The sequence below is a fragment of the Sarcophilus harrisii genome, chromosome 5 (genome assembly GCF_902635505.1).
Source record: "Sarcophilus harrisii chromosome 5, mSarHar1.11, whole genome shotgun sequence".
Classification (NCBI taxonomy): Eukaryota; Metazoa; Chordata; class Mammalia; order Dasyuromorphia; family Dasyuridae; genus Sarcophilus; species Sarcophilus harrisii.
In genome coordinates, this window is record NC_045430.1 from 62361461 (window position 1) to 62385488 (window position 24028).

At 38.8% G+C, this 24028-nt stretch overlaps 1 protein-coding gene across 1 annotated transcript in view; it reads right to left on the reverse strand.

Moving 5' to 3' along the window:
- LOC116419435 (voltage-dependent calcium channel subunit alpha-2/delta-4-like) overlaps positions 1-24028 on the reverse strand; it is a 44298-nt gene that overhangs the window by 17487 nt on the left and 2783 nt on the right. The window contains exons 4-5 of the mRNA XM_031939620.1: positions 10722-10792; positions 6822-6897 (exon numbers count right to left, since the gene is read on the reverse strand). Of these exons, the coding sequence (XP_031795480.1) occupies positions 6822-6897; positions 10722-10792 (147 nt within the window). The remainder of the gene's footprint in view (positions 1-6821; positions 6898-10721; positions 10793-24028) is intronic.

Consider the following 24028-nt stretch of genomic DNA (forward strand, 5'->3'; position numbering starts at 1 on the left):
CTCAAATTTCCCCACTATTCTTCTAGTTTCCCAAGTTTGAAACCTCTATTAATCCTTGACTCCTCACCAGACAATTCCATTGAGTTACCAAATCTTATCATTCTAACTCCACATCTTTCACATTTGTCCCCTTCTTTACTTACACTTCTAGCCAGGCTTCCATCACTTCTCACCTGGATTACTACAGCAATCTCCTTCATCTTTTCCTCCTTCAAATGTTTCCTCATTGCAATCCATGTTCCACACTGACAAAGCAATTTTCCTAAAATGCAGGTCTTTTTATATCATTTCCCTACTTAATAAACTCTAGAGGTTTCCTGTTGCTTCTAGGATAAAATATAAATTCCTTTAACTTTTAAAACCTTTTAACAATCTTGGCTCCATTTACCTTACTTTCTTTTGCCTTATCTTTCCACAAACTGGCCTCCATGTCACCTTATACATCCCCCTTTTCCCATTTTCCAATTCCAATTTTTCTTTGTGTTTTCTCCCTCCTATTATAAAGCCCGCTCTTTAAGGTAGGGACTGTCTTGCTTTTTTTGTATTTGTTCTCCAAATTGCCAGAATTTGACAGATGATAGAGAAATCGAGGGAATAAGAAAGACATCTACTGCTTCACTGACGACATTAAAGTGGTTTACTATGAGGATCACAATAAACTGTGGCAAATCCTTAAAGATATGGGAGTACCAAATCATTGTTCTGGTCTCTTGAGGAAACTGTATATGAGTCAACAAGCAATAATTAGAACCAAACAGGAACAGTTGATTGTTTTAAGACTGGAAAAGGAATATGACAAGGCTGTATATTGTTACCTTACTTATTTAACATATTCAAAGTATCTAATGAGAAATACCAGAGTGGATGAATCAAAAGCTTGATTTGAGGTTGCCAGTAGAAATATCAACAATCTTAGATATGTAAAGAATACTACTTAAGCAGAAAGTGAAGAATTAAGAAGCCTCTTGATGAGGGTGAAAGAGGAGAGTGAAAAAGTTCACATAATAAAACTAACTGAAAACTATGATCATGACAACTAGTCTCAAAACTGCCTGGCAAATAAAGGGAGAAGAAATGGAAGCAGTGTCGGATTTTAAATATTTGGATTCAAAGATCATTGCAGATGATGAATGTAGCCATGAAACTAAAAGATGCTTGCTCCTTGGAAAGAAAACCATTGTTGCTTTATCCTTTGCTTTTGAAGAGGGTCAGTGACATTGCTGGGTGATATTTTGAATTGTGTAAATTGGATTTAACTGAAGCCATTACACAAAGTTGTCAGCCTCATTTTCTCTCCCAGAATCACAGTGGTGGGACAAAAGAAAGGATGCTTGGGACACAGTGGCATCTTCAACGTGGAACCAAGCTCTAGAGCATCTATTTCAACTAGTTTATTGGCCATTGGAATAAATTGTTCTCTTCTACCTGTTCTACTAAGAGAAGTCTTCGCATGCTTAGACATCCTCCTACCCCCCAATTCACTGATGGGTTGAGAGCATGTAGGCTACCCTCAATCTGGGTTAGCCTGTCTGCAAGACATTACTAGGGTGTGGCCATTGTGCATGCTACAGCTTCTAGGGGCCACAGGGAAGAGTTGAGTGCCAGACACCAAAGGTGGATGGTGCTGGACAGGACTTGACCAGAGGTGCTAGTTCTCCTTGAACAGCTACAAATCTGTACAGCATACTAAAAAACACATCACCTTATTGACAAAGGTCTAGCTATGTTTTTTTGTTTTTTTTTTTTTGTGAGAGTTAGATTACAAGGAAAGTTGAGTGCTTCAGAATCAGTGCTTTCGAATTGTGCTGAAAACTTTAGCGTCCTTTGGACAGCAAGGAGATCAAATAAGTCTATACTTAAATTAATTCAGATTATTCATTGGAAGGTTAAATACTGAAGATGGAGTGTAAATACTTTGGCCACATAATGAAAAGATAGGATTCGTTGGAAAATATCTTGATTTGGGAATGATTGAAGACCAAAGGAGAAGGGAATGAGATGGGTAGATAATATGGAAGCGACAAACATGAGATTGGACAGAGTTTGGGATATAGTAGAAAACAGAAGGGCCTGGTATGCTATGGCCACAAAGACTTGAACATGACTAAACAATAATAGCACTTAGCACGGTGCTAAGCTTTTAATAGTAAGCTTTTAATAAATGCTTTAGTTATCTTATTATACATCACTTCTGTTCCTACACACTATGGTTCAAGCCAAACTGGCTTTGTTGCCATTCTTCACACATAATTTTTTATCTCCCACTTGGCGCTTTTGTACTGGCTGTTTCCCATGTGTGGAATGTTTTCTTTCTTCACCTCTGCCTTTTAAAAACTCATTTCCTTTAAGATTCAGCTCAACAACCCCCTTCTACTTGAAACCTTTCCTGATTTGTTTCAATATATATTTTATATAAGGGAATCGGGACTGAATGTGCTATTTCATGGGTGGAGGGAAATCCTTCTCCCAAAGCAGGGAGCAATTTTACTGCCTCTAATATTTGCTTAGAGCTCTGAGACTTTCTCAGAGACTTTCTCAGAGTCAGAGGTAGGACTTGAATCCGGGTCTCCTTGACTTTAAGGTCGCGCTCTCTACACATGCTATCCCCCATATATATATTTCACATATGTATTTATCTGCTGTCTTGGAGGCAGGTACTGTTGCATTTTCCGAGTACGTCACAAGCCTCTTGCTGAATTTGCTCTATCTCAAAGGCTGATGTGAAAGAGATGGAGGAACATCTTTTTTTTTTTTTTTAATCAGAAAAAACAGGTCTTCTTCGAAGGCACAGAAAGTAGTTCTAGAAGAAAGAAAGGGGGGGGGGGAAGGGAGAGGGAGGAGTTGGAGCGGCGGGAAGGTGAAGCGTAGAAAAGATGACACAAGATCCACTGAATCTTTGCAACTGACGGTTTACGACAGACCTCTAGGGGAGGAAGTTGCTCTCCCTGAGATGCAGCAGCTTTGTGCGCTCTGAGAATCAAAATGTCCATTCCCAGGGGCCTCCCAGAGCGTGGCCAACGGGAAGTCCCGAGGCAGGGGTTGCTCGGGCTGGCGGAGGGTGCCAGGGAGGAGCTGGGGGCGCTGTCCCGATTTCTAAAGCTTGAGACAGCCGCCCCCTTCTGGTAGCTGACTAGAAGGGACCCGGGAAGCCTGGTGATGGAACCTTGGGCAAGAGGCTGAAGGTTTTAGGGGCTGTTTTGTTTCCATATCACGTTCCATTTAAATTTTTGTTTTGTTTTGAGTTGTTGCGGATCGAAGCCGTGGGCTTCAAGCGGATTTGGCGACTGAACAGTTGCCAAGGGAGACAACGCCCCCCCAAAGAGGCAGCGTGACCCTCCCGACCCGGAGAGCGCCGCGCAAAGCACGCCGGGCCGAACTTGCCGCTGGGATTGGCTGCGGTGGAACTGGTTTGGGGTGAGGGCGCTGTCAGAGTGATTAATGAATTCAGAAGGAAGAGAGAAGCGCAAGGGATGCGGGAGGGACTGCGAGTGGGAGGAAGAAACTTGTGCGCCCCGCCCCTTCCCATTCCCAAGAGAGGTCATAGAGAGGGCGGAGGACCTCGGGGCTAGACGGTGCGCAGAGCACATCCGCGAGGCCCAGTTCCGGTAGCCTGTCGGGGAAGTTCCGACTAAGTTCTGAGAGGAGCTACGGGTCCCGCGGTGCTTCTCCGGAAGGGCCTGCGATCCGTGACACTGACGGAGGCGGAGAGGCGCTAGAGTGGAGATGGGCGCTCAGCAGAAGGAGCAGGGGACCAGCGCGGCTTGCGGGCCTCTGCCTTTCCGCTTCCTCATGGCCTCCTCTGTGGAGAACTTGGCGGAAGTTCTTCTCCACACTCCGTGCCGTAGCGCCCGGGCACTCTAGCTCTCCCGACTCTATGGCAACGTTTAAAAACAATTCTGGGGGAGCGAGGGGATGCCTTAATTATCTGCCCACCCGGGCTTTTCTGCGGCCGGGATCAGCCTGGGACCAGAATGGCCCGAGACTAATAGCACGTGCCTTCTAAAGATGGAGGGAAGAGAAAGGAGGGATGAGGCCGCCGGTTGGGATAACAGATGGGGAAAAGCGATTTAACTCTTCCTTAGCTTCTCTCTTTCCCACCAAGGGAGGAGGATGAAGCTTAGACGGTTAAGTTGGACTTTAAAGTAAATACGGAAATAGTGAGACTATTAACCAGGCCCGAACTAGCTGCAGCCCCGAGGCCTGGAAGAGCTGGTAGAGGGGAATACTAAGTAACTGTAAGGAGCTTTGGAAATTGTGGGTGATGGAAGCCCCGCCTCGGGATACAAAGGGCAAATGCCGGCCTGAGTGTTTTAAAAGAGGAGAAACTTGGGAACGGTGTACGGGACATCGGAGGGAGGGCTCAGAAAAGCTACGGATCATTGCTGCGAGTAGCTTCATCGAGAAGCTGACCTCATTTCTTTTTGCCATAGTGTTAGGGAAACATCCGTACTAAACAGCCGTCATGAACCTAGATTGTAGTGAAGCGTTTGGCAACGTTTCTTGCGCTCGCTCTGTGGAAAAGAGGGAGGGCTGTGGCCTGGATAATTGTATTGTTAGGTGGATTTAGAATTGGTTAGATGACAGAAACAAAAGACATCCTCTCATAACTGAGATCTTTGGTAGGTTTTTCCCGGGGAATACGTCAGTAGAAAATAAGCTCTTTGAAGACAAAAAGTGTTAACTGTTTCACATGGTAGTCTAATCAACTCTCATAGATTAAAATATCATTATTATACGGATGGTTTTTAAATCTACTCCTCTAGCTGCCTCCTATTTTCTGCTTTTCAGATATTCAGATCTAGACATTTTAAACACAATATATCCAGAACTGAATAACTTTCTTCTGAAATTCTTCTTAACTTTAGTAGTGCTGTGAAGGACATCTTCTTCCTAGTTGCAAAGGCTGTTATCCTCAATTCCTCATTTCCACCCCACCCCTATATTCATTCATTTTCCAAGGCCTATCATGTCTACCTTTGTAACATCCCAAGTGGACTTTGAAAACTCTGGAAGAGAATGAGACGACAGCTTCACTTAGCTCTGCCTCAATTAATTCCAATTCATGTACAAGCCAAGACTTTACTACTGTGATGTCCTTGGTCCTTTTCAAGAATGAAGGACCCTTTGAGACACTGCCACTAGACTGGTGCAAGCCCTCCTCATCTCACACCTCATATCTCCCTGCCTCAACTCTGTCCCCACTTCTTTCCATCCTCCACTGTGTTGTCAAACTAATTTTCCTAAAACACAAGTTGAATATAAAATTCTCTGGCTTTCAAAGTCCCTTCCTATCTCCAGTTTCTTATGCCTTACTCTCTCTCCACTCTTAACTTTGATATCCAGTAACTTTCTTGCTGTTCCTCAACATTCCAGCATTTCATCTTCTGATGACACTGACACTGGCTGTCCCCCATTCCTGGAACTCTCTTCTTATTACTACATTCTAGCTTTCCTGCCCTCCTTCAAATCTCAGCTATAGCCCTGCTTTCTACAAGAAGCTTTTCCCAGCCACCTTAATCTTCATGCCTTTCCTCTGAGTTTATTTCCAATATATTATGTATAATATCTTGTTTGTACTTAGCTATTTGCATGTTTTCTCTTCCCATTAGACTGAAATCCTTAAGAGCAGGAATTATCTTTTACCTTTCTTTTATCCCCAGCACTTAGAGCATAATGCCTGGTACATAGTAAATGCTTAATAAATGTTGAATTGATGACTTTAATTTTTGTTTTGTGGACAAATGTTTGTTGAACTTTTGCTAAATCTGACCTTAGTTACTAGGCATTAATCATCAGGAATTTCACTAGTCAATTTACATCTGTAACATTGTGTTTAGTTTTGGGCAAAACAGTTTAGAAAGGACATTATAAAATCCTTATGAAAGAATATGACTAGGATGGTAGAGGATTGAAGTCATTGCCTATGAGAGTCACTTGAAGGATCTTTAGCTTAAAAAGATCTGGATCGGGAGTTGGAAGATAGAAGGAGGACAGAGAAACAGGAGGGAAAACTTCAAATATTCGAAAAGCTGTCATATGAAAGAGGGATTAAACTTTCAATTATCCTTAGTCCCAGTGGGTCCAAATTTCAGAGAGGTGAATTTAAAAGTGATATAAGGAAAATCTTCCTAACAATGAGAACCAGCAAAAAGTGGAATTCCTTGCTGTGGTAGGCAGTATATCCTCCCTCAGTGGAGACCTTCAGGCTAATACCAGATGACTGTCAGGGATTCTGCAAAAGGAGGTTCTTTTTCAGGTTCAGATTGAACTAGAGGGTTTCTGAGATCTCTTATAATTGGCTTTTTAGCATTTTGAGCAGAGGGGATAGATGGGACTTGTTGCCAAGGGAGACCATGAACTCTGTTTCTTGGCCATGTATGGAGGCACTAGTGAAATAAAATTGGAGTCAGTCTAATCCCTCTATGAGTGTGTTGTAATGCAAAAAACATTGGGCTAGCCACTTAATTTGACTGCACTTCAGTTTCTTTGAACTAGTTAGAGATATCAAACTCATAGCCTGGATAAAACTACTCAGTATGGTCCCACAATATTAAAATGTAACTGGGAAAGGTTTAACAAAATAAATAAAAATAGAAGCCAACATAGATAATGTTAATTTGAGCTTTTTCAAGTCAATAGGCAGCCTGCAGGTATCTGTTTCTCTTTGAGTTTGACACTACTGGTCTAGATTATCTCTAATATCTCTAATTCTTTAAAACTTGTTTATTTTGTGACTCCAGGATCTCCTTGGATAAAATTTTCCCAAAACCATTACCTTCATTTGGGGATAGTGATTGAAAAAGAGAATGGATGATACTCACACTGAGAAGGTGCCTTCCCCCATTGTGGTGATGGTGGGACATTTTGCACATAGCCTGGTAATCATACATAGTCACTCTGTAAAACAAGAGAACTGTGTGTGAAGAAAGAATCAGATGTCTCTACTTAGTGAACTTCTTGGTACTCATTTATCTTCAGGATCAAATGTGAAATACTCTATTTGATATTTAAAACCCTTTATAACCTGTCTTCTTCTTAGCTTTCTAGCCTTCTTATATTTTACTCTTTGCACACTCTTCTGTCCAAATCTACTGGCTTATTTGCTTTTCCTTTATTGTGACATTTAAGACTCCTTTCCTCATTTTAAATCTCTTTATTGTTTTCCCTTCATACCTGGGATGTTCTCCTTCCTCACTGTCATCTCCTGGCTTCCTGGCCTCCTTCAAAATTGCTTCAAATACTAGCTTCTGCAAGACTTTCCCTGATTCCTCCCATTGCTAATGCCTTTCCTCTGAGATCACTTTTCATTTATAATGAGTATTCTGTCTCTATGAAAGGGGTCTGGTATGTGCACAGAACTGATCAGCTTGCATTAGATGACATGGAATGATGCTAGGGAACTGCTTCCTGGGGAATTGTGATCATGCGTAAAGAAAACACCTTCCTTGGGGGAAGAGTCTCCAGGCCTTCTTCCCTGCTGCATGTGGCCTCTAGTAAAATGGGACCTTCTTTGTCCTTTTTCTTCATTCTTTTTTATTCTAGATTCAGGATCCAGAGGCCAGTCATAGAAATCCAGGTGTCAGAACTATACTGGAGACTGCTTTCGTCCTGGAAAAATTCGTGACTTTCAGGAAAACTTTCTAGATCTACATCCATGAAAGCTGAGACAAGAACTTATTTGACTGCAATGCTATCCATGACTGTGAACTTAGAGGGGCCTACTGTAAGAAATAAAATTGTAAGGTTTTGTTTCCACAGCTGAAAAATTTTAGTCTCACAGCCTCCCTCTCCGTTGCCATAGTTGTCATATAACATGCCAATGTGATATAAGTTTTAAGGTCAGTACATCCAGGCTGAAGAGAATTTAATATCTTAATTCAACAGAAGTAATAGCAGGTTCTGGTTGAGTGCAAATGGCCTAGGTTTATGCCCCAGGCAACCTAAATTTTTAATTGAGCATGCTTAATAAACCTCATGTATATTAACTTCTCTCTTCAGGAGGAGACATCTTTTTTTTTTGAACATTTTTGAACATATGTGGCAAGAAGAGGGAGGAATGTGGAAACATGTCAAGGAGTTCATATAGTGGGAGTGTCATGAAATATTAGATTTTTTAAGGATCTTCTCCAGTGGAAATTCTGAGAAGAAGATGAGGAGGAAATTGCATTTGTGCCTTCTCAAAGGGGTTTGGTGCTTGCTTTTTGCAAGAAGCATATAAAGCCTTCCTCTACTCCATCCAAGAATTTGGATCTGGAGTTTTCATTTCTAACACTACTCTGGAGGAAATGAACTCAATTTTGAGCCTACCCCAGAGACTGAGATGATATAAAGGAGCAAATGTCATCAAATTATTGGGGGAAATATATGTGTACTTGTTTTTGTTATATATATAAAGTAAATGCCCCTTTTAAAAAATTATCCAATGTTAGGTTTGGGGGTGACAGTTACTGGCCCCAAGAAAGAGGCTTGAGCTTTTGAGAGTGAAAGATGCCCCATAGAAGGACTTTATGACCAAAGAAGACCTAGAGATCATTACTGATCACAAAATAGAAAATTTCAACTATACCAAACTGAAAAGTTTTTGTACAAACACAATTAATGCAGAAAAGATTAGAAGGGAAGCAATAAACTGGGAAAATATTTTTACAGTCAAAGGTTCTGATAAAGGCCTCATTTCCAAAATATATAGAGAATTAACTCTAATTTATAAAAAATCAAGCCATTCTCCAATTGAAAAATGGTCAAAGGATATGAACAGACAATTCTCAGATGAAGAAATTGAAACTATTTCTAGTCATATGAAAAGATGCTCCAAGTCATTATTAATCAGAGAAATGCAAATTAAGACAACTCTAAGATACCACTACACACCTGTCAGATTGGCTAAGATGACAGGAAAAAATAATGATGATTGTTGGAGGGGATGTGGGAAAACTGGGACATTGATTCATTGTTGGTGGAGTTGTGAACGAATCCAACCATTTTGGAGAGTAGTTTGGAACTATGCTCAAAAAGTTATCAAACTGTGCATACCCTTTGATCCAGCAGTGTTACTACTGGGATTATATCCCAAAGAGATTATAAAGAAGGGAAAGGGACCTGTATGTGCACGAATGTTTGGGGCAGCCCTTTTTGTAGTGGCTAGAAACTGGAAACTGAATGGATGTCCATCAGTTGGAGAATGGCTGAATAAATTGTGGTATATGAAAATTATGGAATATTACTGTTCTGTAAGAAATGACCAACAGGATGATTTCAGAAAGGCCTGGAGAGACTTACACGAACTGATGCTGAGTGAAATGAGCAGGACCAGGAGATCATTATATACTTCAACAACAATACTAGATGATGACCAGTTCTGATGGATCAGGCCATCCTCAGCAACGAGATCAACCAAATCATTTCTAATGGAGCAGTAATGAACTGAACTAGCTATACCCAGAAAAAGAACTCTGGGAGATGACTAAAAACCATTACATTGAATTCCCAATCCCTATATTTATGCCCACCTGCATTTTTGATTTCCTTCACAAGCTAATTGTAATATTTCAGAGTCTGATTCTTTTTGTACAGCAAAATAACAGTTTGGTCATGTATACTTATTGTGTATCTAATTTATATTTTAATATATTTAACATCTACTGGTCATCTTGCCATCTGGGGGAGGGGGTGGGGGGGTAAGAGGGGAAAAATTGGAACAAGAGGTTTGGCAATTGTTATTGCTGTAAAGTTACTCATACATATAACCTGTAAATAAAAGGCTATTAAAAAAAAAAAAGATGCCCCATAAACTTCTCCTGGAAACTTGAAATCCTGGGGAAAGAAAAGTGATATTGGAGGCATGGCCCTAAGAAAGTAGGGCCTGAGTACACATTTTCTAGAGCACATGGTTATTTGCATGTTATCTGAACCATGACATGTGAGGGATCATGTTTTGACCATTCTTTTAACATAATCCTTGGCACATAGTAAATGCTTCTTAAATGTCAACAGACTGATACCTGGTCTGCCTTTTTTTTTTTTTTTTAATAGTAGCTCTGGTTGAACTTCTTCTCTGTCAGGAAAACACCTACCTCCTGAATTCTACAGAAACTTTTCAGTTCCTTGTAATACATTTCACCCTTCTCCCCAGGTAGAATGCAGGCACAGAAAAGAAATAGTTTATTTTTGTGTTTGTCACCTCAGCCCCTAGGAGTGCTCCATAATAGTTATTTAAATGTTTCTGAATTGAATTGACTAAAGATAGCACGTCCATTCAAGGTAAACATGAAGAAAACAAATGTTTAAAGTAGCATTTCTGTAAACCCTAGGCAGGGGATAGAGAAATTAACTTACAGAAAACAATTAGTTTTGAATAATTTTGGAAAAAATGAATAAGTAAATATAGGTCTTGGCAGATATCCAGAGCAAAATAGCCTAAAATGCTTTTGTAAACCTTGAAGTGCTATATAAATGTGAGTTTAGTCATAACTGGAGAGGGCTGGAGGATTCTACATCAGTTCAATGATTCCCTCCTTATTCCAGTCCTCCTCTGGCCCCCATGTCCATTCCCTAATGTCTGAAAAAGAATTTTGGGACTTTTTCGGGGCTTTCACCTCTGGCTAATCATGCCAGGATTTTGAGAGCCATCTGGGCTCTTAAGTATCATACTTGCCCATGTTTATAACCCGGGATGAGTGAAAAAGAGACATGATCTCAAGGTAAGAGAATTCCCTACTTACTGACTGAATACCCCCATGTTGAGCAGGTAGGTCATGACTGAGCCATCCACCTCTCCCAGGAATCTTCCAGTCTGAAAAAAGAAGAGAGAGAAAATACCAAGAAAGCAGGAGGAGAGGATGTATTTGGAGGCGTAAGTAAAAGTTTGCTGACTTTCCCAGCAGAGTTATTCTGTAGGGGCCTCAGGCTCTGTTCTAAAATTAATTTCTGAATAGGAGAGCCCCATTTCCCCATAGGGGTGCACTAGGTACTGAAGGAAGATCGTTTAAGTGAAGAAATCAAAACAACAAGGAAGCATGAGGCTTATTATTATCTTTCCTCCATAAACTGTCTTAATCTCAATTTATTTATCTATAAATGATGACAGTGATACTGCACTACCAACCTTTCATAAGCAAAGCCCCCATGTAGACCAGAAATGTAAATATAAATGAAAATTATTATCATAAAAAACCTTGCAATATGGAAACAAACTAGTTCAGAGAAGGTTAGTTATGAGATGATAATTAGATCATTTGGGGACTTATTTGGGCTATAACAACTAAATTTTTTTTTTTTTAAACAATTCACTTGATTGTTATAACTTAAGTTAGTGGTGGTTTTATTGGAGAGATGAAATCCAGACTCTTTTGAAATATTTTATTGTGACTGCTACTACTACAACAATTACAATGCCTATTACAATTTATCACTAATGAAATCAGGTGCATGTCCCTGGCAGAGAAACTGAACAAATATAGCAATTAGAGACTATGCTAAGAAAGGCAATTAATTAGTATCTGAGTTCCTGAAGAGGTATCCCATGTGCTTCAGAATGTAAGGATTCATGATAAATCAGTGTAAAATCAAAATGTCAAGGAAATTTATCTTTTGAGGATAAAAGTAATAATTGTTGATTTAATGACATTTTACACTTATAAAGAACAAACAAACACAATGGATAAAGCACAAACTTGGAATCAGGAAAACCAGGGGCCACTTAGCTTTTCAGTATCTCTCTAAGACAAGGACTTATAAACAAAGTGCCGATCTATCAGAGGAGGAAGTTTTTATAAAGGAATCTCTACATAGGTGACTTAAGTAGGTTGAATATCAGAACTACCATCCCTGTCCCCGGGTAGAACCTGATGAAGCTCTTGTTCTGTTGGCACAGGCATGATCACCCTCACACCACAATGAGACACTGAGGTGGAACTGAAGTAGAGGGCCTGAGCTTCCATAACTAGTAGCTACTGGAGCAAAGTGAAGACCCAAGTTCTTTCTTTTAGCCCATATTTCCTTTTCTATAATATATCTTATAGTCAGTGGACAGAGGGCTGTTGTATCCCCAAATCTGCTGATGTGGTCAGGAAACATGACTCTGAAAGTGAAACTAGCATGAATCAAAGACCAATGGAGAGAAACAGTTGCAATTTCAAAATTGATTGTTAATGCTAGGAAGTTGCCACCCCACAATGTAACAAAAATTGTTAGTAATCATGTGAATATTTTATAACGCATTCTCTAATATGAGTCTCAGACCCATGAAATAAGTAAATCTATTATTAAATCTCATTTTGCAAATGAGAAAACAAGCTAAGAAAGATGAAGTAGTTTATCCAAAATCACACCATGGCAAATAGTACTTTCCAACTCCAAATTCAATGTTTTTGCATTTTTTCTATTAAAAACATTTACAAAAATTATATATTTACATATATGTTATTTATTAAGCTATCATTATTTATATATTTGTAGTTTATAGAAAATATTTATAGCAACTCTCTTTGTAGCGGCAAAGAACTGGAAATTTCCTGTCCATTGGGAGGAATGAATAAGTTGTGGTATATGATTGTGATATAACATTACTATGATGTAATGATGAGCAGGTTGATTTTAGAAAAACATGAAAAGATTTGCATGAAAAAATGTAGAGGGAAATTAACAGAATCAAGAGGACATTGTCTACCAAAGCAAATTGGTAACTATTCCAATTTATGACTTGGGGGACTGAAAAGGTAAGTCATTCAACCAGGGTTATAGAGTCAGTATGAATCAAACAAAGAATTTAAACCTAGGACTTCGCAATTCCAAAGCCAGTTCTCTCTCCACTAGCTTATACCAAATCTGCCAATAGTGCATCTTTATTTCACTAATGTTGGTACTTTCTTCACTAGTGTAGTTAGTTAGAACTATACTAACTGTTAGAAATATGCTACAAAGATAAAAAGGACTCAGGATTGTATGAAATAAGTTGGTTTATTTAAGGCTCTTGAAGCCTGCAATCCACCCAGGGGTAGTCCCTGGGTAGATCCCCACTTATAGATGTGGGAATTGTTGTGCCACAGTTCTCTTTTCTAGTCTTGACTCAGTTTCCCTAATTGTCCTGACTCAGTTTCCCTAAATTGTTCTGCCTCAGTTTCTAATTGTTCTGCTCAATCCTGCAAAAGCATCCCTCCCTCTTAATCATCAGAATATTTGATAAGGATAAAAGATTTTATATTTTAGAATATCAGAATACCTCTCCTCATCCCAAGCTATTAGAATGTCAGATATCATCTTATCAAGATGCCTCTCCCCATGTCCTCCTATTATGTCCCTGTCTCTGGAGGCTCACCCCACCCTGTTAGAGTCCTGTTCCTGCTCTCAGCACCCTGACTCCACCCCGTCTCGATCTACCCCCTGAGTCTGAGCCATGTGTATACATGTCATCAAGAACTCACATTCTTTGTTGGATTCTTGGAGACAATAGTCTCATTTAGCCCTGAGACCAAACCATGGATCCATTTGGTCCCAGTAAATCTCTCCCTTTCAAATAAAATATTAAATATTCTCTAATCTCTATCTTGCCTCAATTTCTCTGGCAGTACATTTTGGAGGCTTCCCATTGAGATGTTAGAAAATGAGCAGGATTAGGGATTAGGGGCCTTCAGGTGTCTGCCTTGGGCCTCAGGGCAGCTGGGCATCTGGGTTCTTGGCCTAAAGAGGTCAGCCCTCTGGATTTTTTCCAGAATCTTTGGGAAAGAGAGCAGTTTTCAGGTGCGGCCACGCCTGATGGTGGACACCTTCATTTCAGCCATTGGAGAGTAAGTCTGGATGGCTTATATGTTTACATGTTCTGTCTGTCTGTGCTAGCATCTGTATTCTCAGAATTACAGGACACCACAGGTATTAAATTCGAAGAGTTATGTCCACTGGACCCAGTATGGAACTACCTGAGTGTCTTCTAAGACCCTTCTGGTCTGATCTGACTCTGTGCGCCTTTTTGGGCACTCTCTGGTTATATGTGTTAAATGTTTTGTTTCATGTTGTAATTGTGCAGCCTGTGTGATTTGTGTTCTGTGTGACTTGTCTGCCTGTTTTGTTAATTTAAGAACTCTGTTAAGTTTTAAGAACAACAGTTAAGAAATCTGGGGATTGCTTATTTCAATGTTGCAACTGTACTTAGTAAAAATTGCTTGTGATTTCTAACTCCTTAACCTGTTGCACTGATCTGTAAGAACAGAAAAATTTTGGCTATTTTTTAAACTGGCTGATGGTTTTTTCCTTTGGAGCAGTTTTCAAATGCAGCTAATAGGATTTCAAGGGAAAGAGTAATAAAACCTTACCTTGATTCAAATTCAAGCCTGGCCTAGACTGGGCTGGGTAGATGAGGCCTCTGGAGGACAAAGGAGTTTATGCTAATTGCTTTGGAACTCAAGTAGGAGAAAACATTTGATTAGAAATTTTAGGATGATTTTGAAATTGTGGGAAATAATTTTACTATTGTCTTTGTATGCCAGATTTGTTCTGAGTATTCTTTTGGGTAGTTTTGAAATTGTGGGAAATAATTTTACTGTTGTCTATGCAGGCTAGATTTGGTTATGCTTTAAATTCAGCTCCACTGGACATGAGAATGCAGGTAATTTGTGAAGGATTGGTTTGTAGGAGCAATCAAAGGTTTGGATGATTTTAGGAAATAAGAGAAAGTATTGGGAAGGTATTTGGGAGGAGAAAAGAAGTTGGGTGGGGTAGGGACAAACGAGCTTCCTTTCCCCATTCCCCCCTGCCTCTTTGGAGGTGGAATGGGGGGAAGGGTGGCCACATGGAATCCTCCTCTCCCCCTCACCCCCCAACTAAGTGTGTTACAGCCACTTTCTGCAGAGGCTTGGTTTTGGCAAATGATTTCAAGAGATAGGCTCATTTTTTTGTCTCTGTATTGGGTATTTTAAAAGCAAACTGCTTTGTATGTATAATGTTCACTTATGAAACATATGAAAGATAACTTGTGAACTTATTGAGACAAATTTATTACTGTTATCAATATAAGGTTATGGTATTTCTAAAAGTTTAATATTTTTTGAGAACCTCTTGGATTCTTTTATGTGGTATTAGGATACACTGTATAGGATATTCTATCTAAGTTTTAATTGATTGTATCGGGTCATCCTGAGGTCATTTAAAGAGCTTCTGAAAATAATAGGTTTTTTTTCTTTTTTGTCCTTTGGAAAATTTTTTGCTATGGACAATGTGCAATTTGAAATATTTGTCTATGTGTTGGGTATTTTAAAATGATTTGTATGTATAATGTTCATTTGTGAAACTGTCTACTTAGATATGAAAGAAGTGAACTTCCTGAGACAAATTTTTACTGTTATAAATATAAGGTTATGGTAAGTATCTATTTAGGATTTATCTGAAACTTTGGTTAATGGCATTTGTTATTGGAAGTAAAATTTCTTGGGCTCATAGTTAATGCTATTTGGGAGTTTTAACTCCACCCTCTCTGACAGTTAGTGGGACAATTAACTGGAGTAAAAAATGAATTTAAGTTATTTTATCCTGTATGTGCTGAAGGTTGAGTTTTAACTGCTTATGTTATGTTATAGTTGTGTCCCTGCATTTTTTTCCTCCTGTGACTGATTTTTATGATCAGAGCAGTGGTCAATAGAAACTGTTAATGCAATTCAATTATATCATACTTTATTTCCAATTGTTGTATGTAATCATTATATCTTAAATACTTGGGCAAATAAGTATTTAGCCTGATCATCAATCTGTTACTGGATATTGTGTTTATGATATTCAAGTGTTTTTTTTTTTTAAAGGTTTCCAACTAATGAGAGGACAATTAGCACAGTGACACCTAACTGCTACTTATTTGGGACTATAGCTGACAGCCATTTGCCTTTCCTGTTAAGCAAACTCATATCTTCCCATAGGAAGCTGCTGGCTCTTCACATTTTGAAGCAGTCTGGTGAACCAAGTCTTTCTATATCCGACTGTTCTATAACCTTTATTTGTTAGATTTGTGTTTTTTTTTTGTTCTAGATTTTCATCAAATTACAGATATTGACTTGCTTCTGGGACCTAGGTCAGCTTTGATTGACAGCACGCCACACCACATGTATCCCCTGCATGGACTGAGTTTCTGCCAGTGTCCAGCCTGAAGCAGTTTTTGAGAGACCATTGTCCATACTCCTAGTGTACTTTGGACTGATATGGGGAATTTGGGAACCCTGACGGGGTTTAACATTTGGGATGAAATTTGTTAAAACTGTACTAGTCTGTTATGTATGGGAATTTTGATTCATTCTTGGGATTTATATGTGGGATGGTAATTTGATAATTCCTTTCCATGAGAAAAAAAAAGGAGGAAGAGATAGGAAATTGGGAAAACTGGTGCATTTTTCTCAAAATACCTGAAAGAATGAGAACTTTGCCATAGGCACTTATGCCCCACCCTCTATCTTACTAGTTCAGATTGAGTTAGAAATCCTTTAGACAGTCTTTTTCATTTTTACTCCTTGCTTAAAATTACTGGACTATGATTTGCTGGTTATGCTTTAACTTTGAATTCCCTTATTCTGCTGGAATTGCCCTAGCAGACTCAGTTTTTGGGATTATTTTTTAGAAACAACCAGAAATCAGACACCTATCCTGGGACTGGCAATTTCTCTGATCTGTTTCTCCACTCCTATAATCCCAGTATTTCAGCATTCTCAAAGGACCATGCAGTTTGATATCAGGCCTCTAAGAGTTCAGGGTTGTCTGCCTTGGTCTAACTGTACATAATCTGTTCAGAAATCTGTTTCCTAGTAGCAGCTCCTGTTCTATCAAGAGCGGACAGCTGGAGCTACTCCAGGTCCCACTCCCCCCTCCCCAATTTGGAGTCCCGGACAGACTTGGGGTGCCCTCTTAGGATGGGCAGCAGGACTGTCTTGAGCACACTGCTACTCAGCAGAGACTGAGTTGAATACACAAATGACCACAGACCTAACTCACAGTGAATTGTCCATCTCAAACTGGATTCTCTGGCTGAGATACTCCTCAACTGCAGATGACCTAATCTGCTTGCAACAGGGAGCCTTTTGTAATGCTGATTAACTTTGGGGTTATCAGGGAGACACTTGTCCTTGTCATAAGTCCTTGCATTTTTCTAGTTTTAGTTTGGTTTATTTGCTTCACAAGCAAAGGTTGATTCTGTTAACATCTCCTTGACATGTTCTCCCTCCCTTAACCCTATTATTTATGTTCAAAAATGGTAGAAAATTCCTTCTTTGGGGAAGAAAAGTTAATATTAACTCATTAAGCATGTACACGCAGAGCTTACAGTTACTTTTCACCTATTTCTTGTTTTGAGGTGATTTTTATTAGTTTATCTGTCCAGTGGTTCAACATTTTGTTTTGAGCTGACATGACCTTTCCCTAAGTCTTTGTCTCTATATGGAAATATAAATCTATAGATTGTTTACAGCAACCTCTCTTTGTTTTTAAAGAATAGCAGAATCTTAATCTTATGGAACCTCAGAGGCCATCTAAACTTGAACAAGAATCACTTCTGTGATAGCCCTAACAAGAAATTATCTAGCTTCTGCTTGAGCCAACCAATTCTATATTTGGACATGTAATATTAGGGAATTTTTCCTTATGTTGAATTAAAATCTTTGTAACTTTTAACCCCAGGGTCTAGTGATTTTGCCTTTGCAGATGGAATCAAAGAAATCTCATCTCTAGTGATTTTTACTTGGGGGTTCATAATCTTCCATGGAGGATCTTTCTGGAGCACTGGATGCTTGCTTTCCTTTAATTCCTTTAATATTCTGTGGGTTCTGTGGGATTCTGTCTATTCATTTGTCTTCTTTCAGTATTATTAGGTGACTAGCCTACTTCATTCTATAGATATAAATGCCCTTGATGAGTGTCTAAGATCTTTTTCAACTCTAGATCCCATTATCTTAGGCATTTCTACTTTCAAGTCATAATTGGCAATAGTTTTCGCTGTCGTTCTTAGATCCACTATGACACATCTTTCCATTGTTCTATGGGTTATCAAGAAGGCATTAAAATAAAAAGATGGCATGTTTTCTTAGGACAAAGGATTCAGAAGGTCCCAGAGAAGGTTTCAGACAGGTCCACACCAGAAGGACTCAGGAAAAAGGGCCTCATCATGCTGTCCTCAAAACTCTATTTGGAGATGACCGAATAAATGAATTTTAGTGGATTGGATCAAACAGATCCTAGAATATATTTACATATGACATATATTTAGTTTAAAACTAGGAAGCCAGGATTTGAGATGGCTGTGGGTTAAGAAACAGGGTCACGTGAGGATGACTTACAGAAGCTCTACACAAACACCCAGAGGCTGGGAACAGATGGATGAGAAAGATGTCAAAGCTGATTAGCATTTTTGCTCTCCCACCACCTAATTCCCTTTAGGCCCTGGGGATGCACTAATTTGCATGCTTATACTAGGTTCCTTCTCTTTAATAGGTTGTGGAAAAAGTCCACTTCTCTTTTAGGAAAGAAGGGAATCCTGATGTGGAGTTGCAGAAGCTAGTGTCCCACTGCTCCCTGATCTAGGGATAGGTTTAGGTCAGATTTCTTAACTACTCCACTCTATATTTGCTAAATAAACTCCCTTTTCCTGTTCACATGCCTGAAAATAAGTGTCCTTGGGTATAAGGAAGGGATAGGGTGAGAGAGGTTGTGGATAACAGCTAAGTGCAAACCCATCACTTGGAAAGATTGCTCAAAGCTCATGTCCTGGCAGATTTATTATTATTATTATTATTATCAATTTTTTTGAAGTGGACCAGAGATAATTTAGTTTTTTAGTATCATCATTTATGATAATAATATTCAAACTTCAATGAAACCATGATTTCATCTAAGGGTACATTCTGTTGGTAGAGAACATAACCCATTCAGATTTCTCATGTTGTAAAATTTTTAGTATTCATATCTCTCCAACAAACTGTAGTCCTTTCTCTAAATCCCTTAACATTTTGTAAGTACCAATTGTGTATCCATCTGTTAATCCTTGCTCTCACCAACTAATTGGCCCCCCTCCTTTTCAGATAATACATATCTTCAATGATGTCTTTTATGCTAATTCTTGCTGTAGTCAGCTTACATTCACCAGGTGTCTCCATTATTTTTTTGAGTTATCCTCAATTTTATTTCTTTTATTATGGTGATATGATATTGATAGAGTATACCTTCTAGGGGAAATAAAACAATAATCCTGAGGTCTCCTTACCTTAGAGTGCTATTGTTATAATAATCTGTCTGTCTGATTTTAAAGTCTTCTGGCTTTAGGATAGTCCTACAAACATCTGACTCTCAGATAGATAATCTGCTGGTCAATAATAATCAAGTTCCTGAAACAATAGGGGATAGCCCATTCCTCAGATAGCTCAGGGCCATAAAATTAGCATATCAGTGACAAGAAGAACCAGATCTCTCTGTCTTTTCCTATAAATTTGTCTTCTTGCTCCTGATTTGTTGCTAAATCCTTTTGGAATTTAGCCCGCTTCAATTGATGTTACAATTACAGTAAATTTTGCCTCTTGATTTGGAGATGGGTTCAAGCCTGAAAATTCTTTTGAGACACCTCACGACACTGGTTTGTGACCGCAACCTCTTGGGATCTCCTTTTGAACCTCAGCAACACAATTTATAGGAAGATACTGGTGTTAAAAAGATAGGCCCTAACTACATCTACAGGCATGCAAAATAGATTAGCCTGGCCTAGATAAAGTGACACAGAATATATATTGTCCAGATTAAGATAGACAGTTGGACAGACATCTCATTTAGCTACTTAGATGCAGATATCCTGGACAAATAAAGAGAAGAGAACAGGTTGGATTACATTTGGGAAATTTTTCAGAGCTTTCAATGGTCCCAAGCTGCTCTCTCACATAAAATAATAATACCAGCTTACATTTCTGTAATATTTTAAAGCGTACAATATGATTTTTCTATAACAAGCCTGTGAGGTAGATAGTACTTCTATTAGTAGGGGAAAATATCTGAGCCCAAGGTGATACAGCTAGTAAGTAAACTCTGCAAGAAAATAGTAGGTACACATATATTGTATCTAGGATATACTGTGACATATTTAACATGTATAGCACTGCCTGCCATCTGGGGGAGGGGGTGGAGGGAAGGAGGGGAAAAGTTGGAACAGAAGTGAGTGCAAGGGATAATGTTGTAAAAGATTATCTAGGTATGGGTTCTGTCAATAAAAAGTTATAATTATTAAAAAAAAGAAGATAGCAGGTGTGTGGCTAATGTATGTGACAAGGGTAAGAAAAACAAAATACAGGAGGCAATGGACTAGAGATGCAGAATGAGATATACACATTCAAATGCAGCTAGTGTATTCATTTGTTTTGATTTACTACACATTTGTTATGAGGGTAAGCATCAAGTTGGGGAAGGAGAGTGGTAGGTTAGTGGGTAGTGATAGATATGTAAAAAAAAGAGCATCAATAAAGCTTTTTTTTTTTTTTAAATGCACAGAAGAAAACAAGTACAGAAGGGAAGGAATATGGAACTGTTTTTGTATCCTGTATGGTATTTAGAATTCTTAAAAAAGCAAAGTTTACAGTTTTTTATACAATTCTCTTTCTATTTGTATAATGAGATATTTATTGATAATTATTGAGATGATAATGAAAAAGAAAATGTAATTAATTGTTAAAAGTGTAGGTGGCAATGGGGGAAGCCCTTGGAAAAATAGCAGTTCTCAATAAAATTGTCTAGAATTGGAGGAGGTGGAAAGGGAAAGGAGAGGGAACATATGATGCAATATAGCTAGGCATGGAAGAAGGTCTTTCCCAGGCAACTAGAGTGATATAAATGACAGCATGAAATGATGAGTGGGAGGACATGACAAAGAGAACTGGGGAAAAGGTGAGGTAAGGAAAAGGATAGGGTTGGAACAACAAAAACTGCAACAGTCACAAAGTTAGAAAGCCTAAGGAAAGCTCCCGTCCCAGAGTGGAAAAGAGCCATGTCCTGTATGTGGAATAAGAGGATGGGACTTCATGGTCCAGTTTTCTATAGAATATTAATTGATTGTAGTCAAGTATGTTTCCTCATCTTTAAGATGGGGTTAGCCATGTTAACAGTAGTGGCAATAGTAACAACTAATACTTATTCTCTACCTTAAGCGTTTGAGATAGGATTTCAACTTGCTTTTCACTGAGCTGGCTCTCAAACTCAAATTTTTAAGTGTCAAGAATAACATTAGCTATTCTCCCTTGCTTCTGGTTCTCCTCATTAGCTACCCACCAATCTATTCTGATTCCACAAGCTGTCTCTTTCTCCTAGCATTTCACAAAGGGTTTACCAGGTTTTGCATTTGATAATGTAGACAGTTACCTTTTTGAGGGAGGCTATAGCTGTTAAATACAAGATTAGTGGCAGATGTATCCGATGTTAATTGCTTTCTCTCCTGTCACCACATGGACAGTCCCTTTCACCTTCTTCACTACAACCCTTTGGGGGTAGATGGCGCTGATATTATTATCACTCTCTTATATAAGAGGTAACAGGTGCAGAAAAACAAGGTGATCTGGCCAAGGACTGGAGCTAAGAAGTAATTGAGCCACCAGAGGTTAGCCACCTAAAAATAGCCTTCACATTCATTTTGGAGGAGGATGAAGAGGGAGCGGACTCAAGACTGATTTAATTGTTAAAACACAGAGTAGGCCAAGTGACAAAAGGGAACCTGTAATGATACCAAATCCACTTGCATAAAGACCACACTTTTTATTCTGGTTTTCTGGCAATTAAACAGGGGAGATGGCAGCTACTGTGAGGAACTTTCAGTGGACACTGAGATATGCCAGGAGTCACAGAACATCTGGCAGCAGGCAGAGCTAGCATGAAAGAGGGAAGGAAGAGGAGAAAGCAGAGGAGGTAAAAATAATGATGATAAAATGAGGACAAAAATGGCAAGAGGTAGAAGACATGGGAAGGTAGAAAGGAAACATTTCCTTGCTTAAAAACACACTTCTTCAACCTGTTTCTTGCTAGTATTGTTTTTTTCTACTCAGCTCCCAAATAAGAATAGGGCAATGATATCTAAAAGTGATTATTGTAACAGTAAATATAGGATGTCTAGAAAAGAGTAAAAAATCATAGAAAAAAATGAAGTTGGAAGGCACCTACTTGATCATTTACTCCAATTGCCACTCAAAACCATGATCTCCATCCTTGACAACTATCCTCTGTTAAAACACTTCTAGTGATAGAGAGCTTACCACCCTTAAAGCCAAGTCGTGTCATTTCATTTTTGGACAGCTCTCATTGTCAAAGTTTGTTTCTTAGCTTGAGCTGAAATCTGAAATCCATCTCCTCATAACAAACTGAGTTTTGTGCTTCTCTCTCTTTACCAGACTGGATTTCAGAGGCTAAAACAGTGATATTCAAACCATTGCTGCCCAATGGTTTCCTTTACATATGGAGCTTTCTGCTCATTGGAACTTAGAATAATAACGATGATAATAGCTACATGCCAGATAGAGCTTGGTGGTTTGCAGAGTGCTTAAATATATCATTACATTAGATCCTTACAGCAGTCCTGTGACGTAGTTACTGCTACAGGTGTTACCAATCCCATTTAACATATAAGAAAACTGAAGTTCTGAAAAGTTATGTTGTCCAAATTTACCCAACTAGTCAACACTTGACTACATCACACTCTTGTAAAAAAGGCTAAATCTTAGAATTTTAGGATTTTAAATTGGAAGTAACTTTAGAGATTATCTAAGTCTCCTTGGTTTACAGAATAGCAAAATGGCTCATCCAAGGTCTTACAATTAGTATGTGAAAGAGCCAGGATTCAAACATAGTGTTTTTAATTTTAAATCCAGTAATGTATTTGTCCCTCTCTGAAAGATAGCTCCCACGATGGGCTAAACATCGCTAATTTTTAACAAAAAAAATTTAATAGTTGACTTGATATTCAAAATAGCTTTGTGAGATAAGTAGGACATATTATTACTACTTTCATTTGACTGATAAAGAAATAATGCTTTAGTTTGGATCATGATTCAGAAGCAGAAGGGACCTCAGGGGCCATCTGGTCTATTTTTTTATTTTGCCAATGAGAACCTAGGTCCAAGAGAGGTTAAAGTGTATCCAGGTAAAAAAAAAGCCTATTCTAAAGAGGGATTTGGGCTTAGATCTTGACTTCAAATCTAGCTCTCTATTGGTATGCCATGTTTTCTTCTGAGATTGGTAGTGTAAGGGTATTATTCAGTTTAGAAAGAAGGAAAGTGAAACTCCCAAGAGGGAATCAAATTGATGAAATCACTAAATAATAGTTATGTTAGGTAAATGCTAGGTTTAGACTTCATTAGGGTAGAAGATCTTAAGGGACAGAAACATGAAAGATCAAGGAAGTTTTCAGATGCAAAGAAAAATTTTCACACTCAAGAGTTCCACACTCAAATAGTTCAAGTGCATAAGAAGAGAGCAGCAAGACAATAAGCTTGTCCCTGACATAGACTACCTTAATAGCATCTTTCTGCCAGAGCTATTAATAGGCATCAAGATTGATGATTTTTATTCCCTGTGGCCTCTTAAAGAACAGGAGAATAGTCAGATGAGGCATGAAGGGAAAAAATGAAGAGCTGGGATCAGATCCTGTGGGCAAAACAAAGTATATCACCAGTGCTATAGCTAGATCCTTGCTAGTGAATAAAAATAATAAAATTAGCTTTCCCTTTACTATTCAGATAGCAGAAAAAGCCATGTATCGCATAATCAGTGATTTTTGTTCCAATGGGTATCAGTGGGTATCAGGCAGGGTGTGAACAGCACGGTGTTTTGGAAAAAATACAATGTCTTTAAGCCATTGACAAAAAAGTGTTAAATACCATTTAATGGAAGAGTCAGGATATTTAATTTGAACTTAGCTGTGTCACTTCTCAAAGCTGTGATTCTGTATGGTCACTTAAACTTTCCTGAACTTCAGTTTCTACATTTATGCTATCTCTTCTCTCTCTCCCTCCCTCTCTCCCTCCTCCTCTCCTTCTACTCCTTCCCT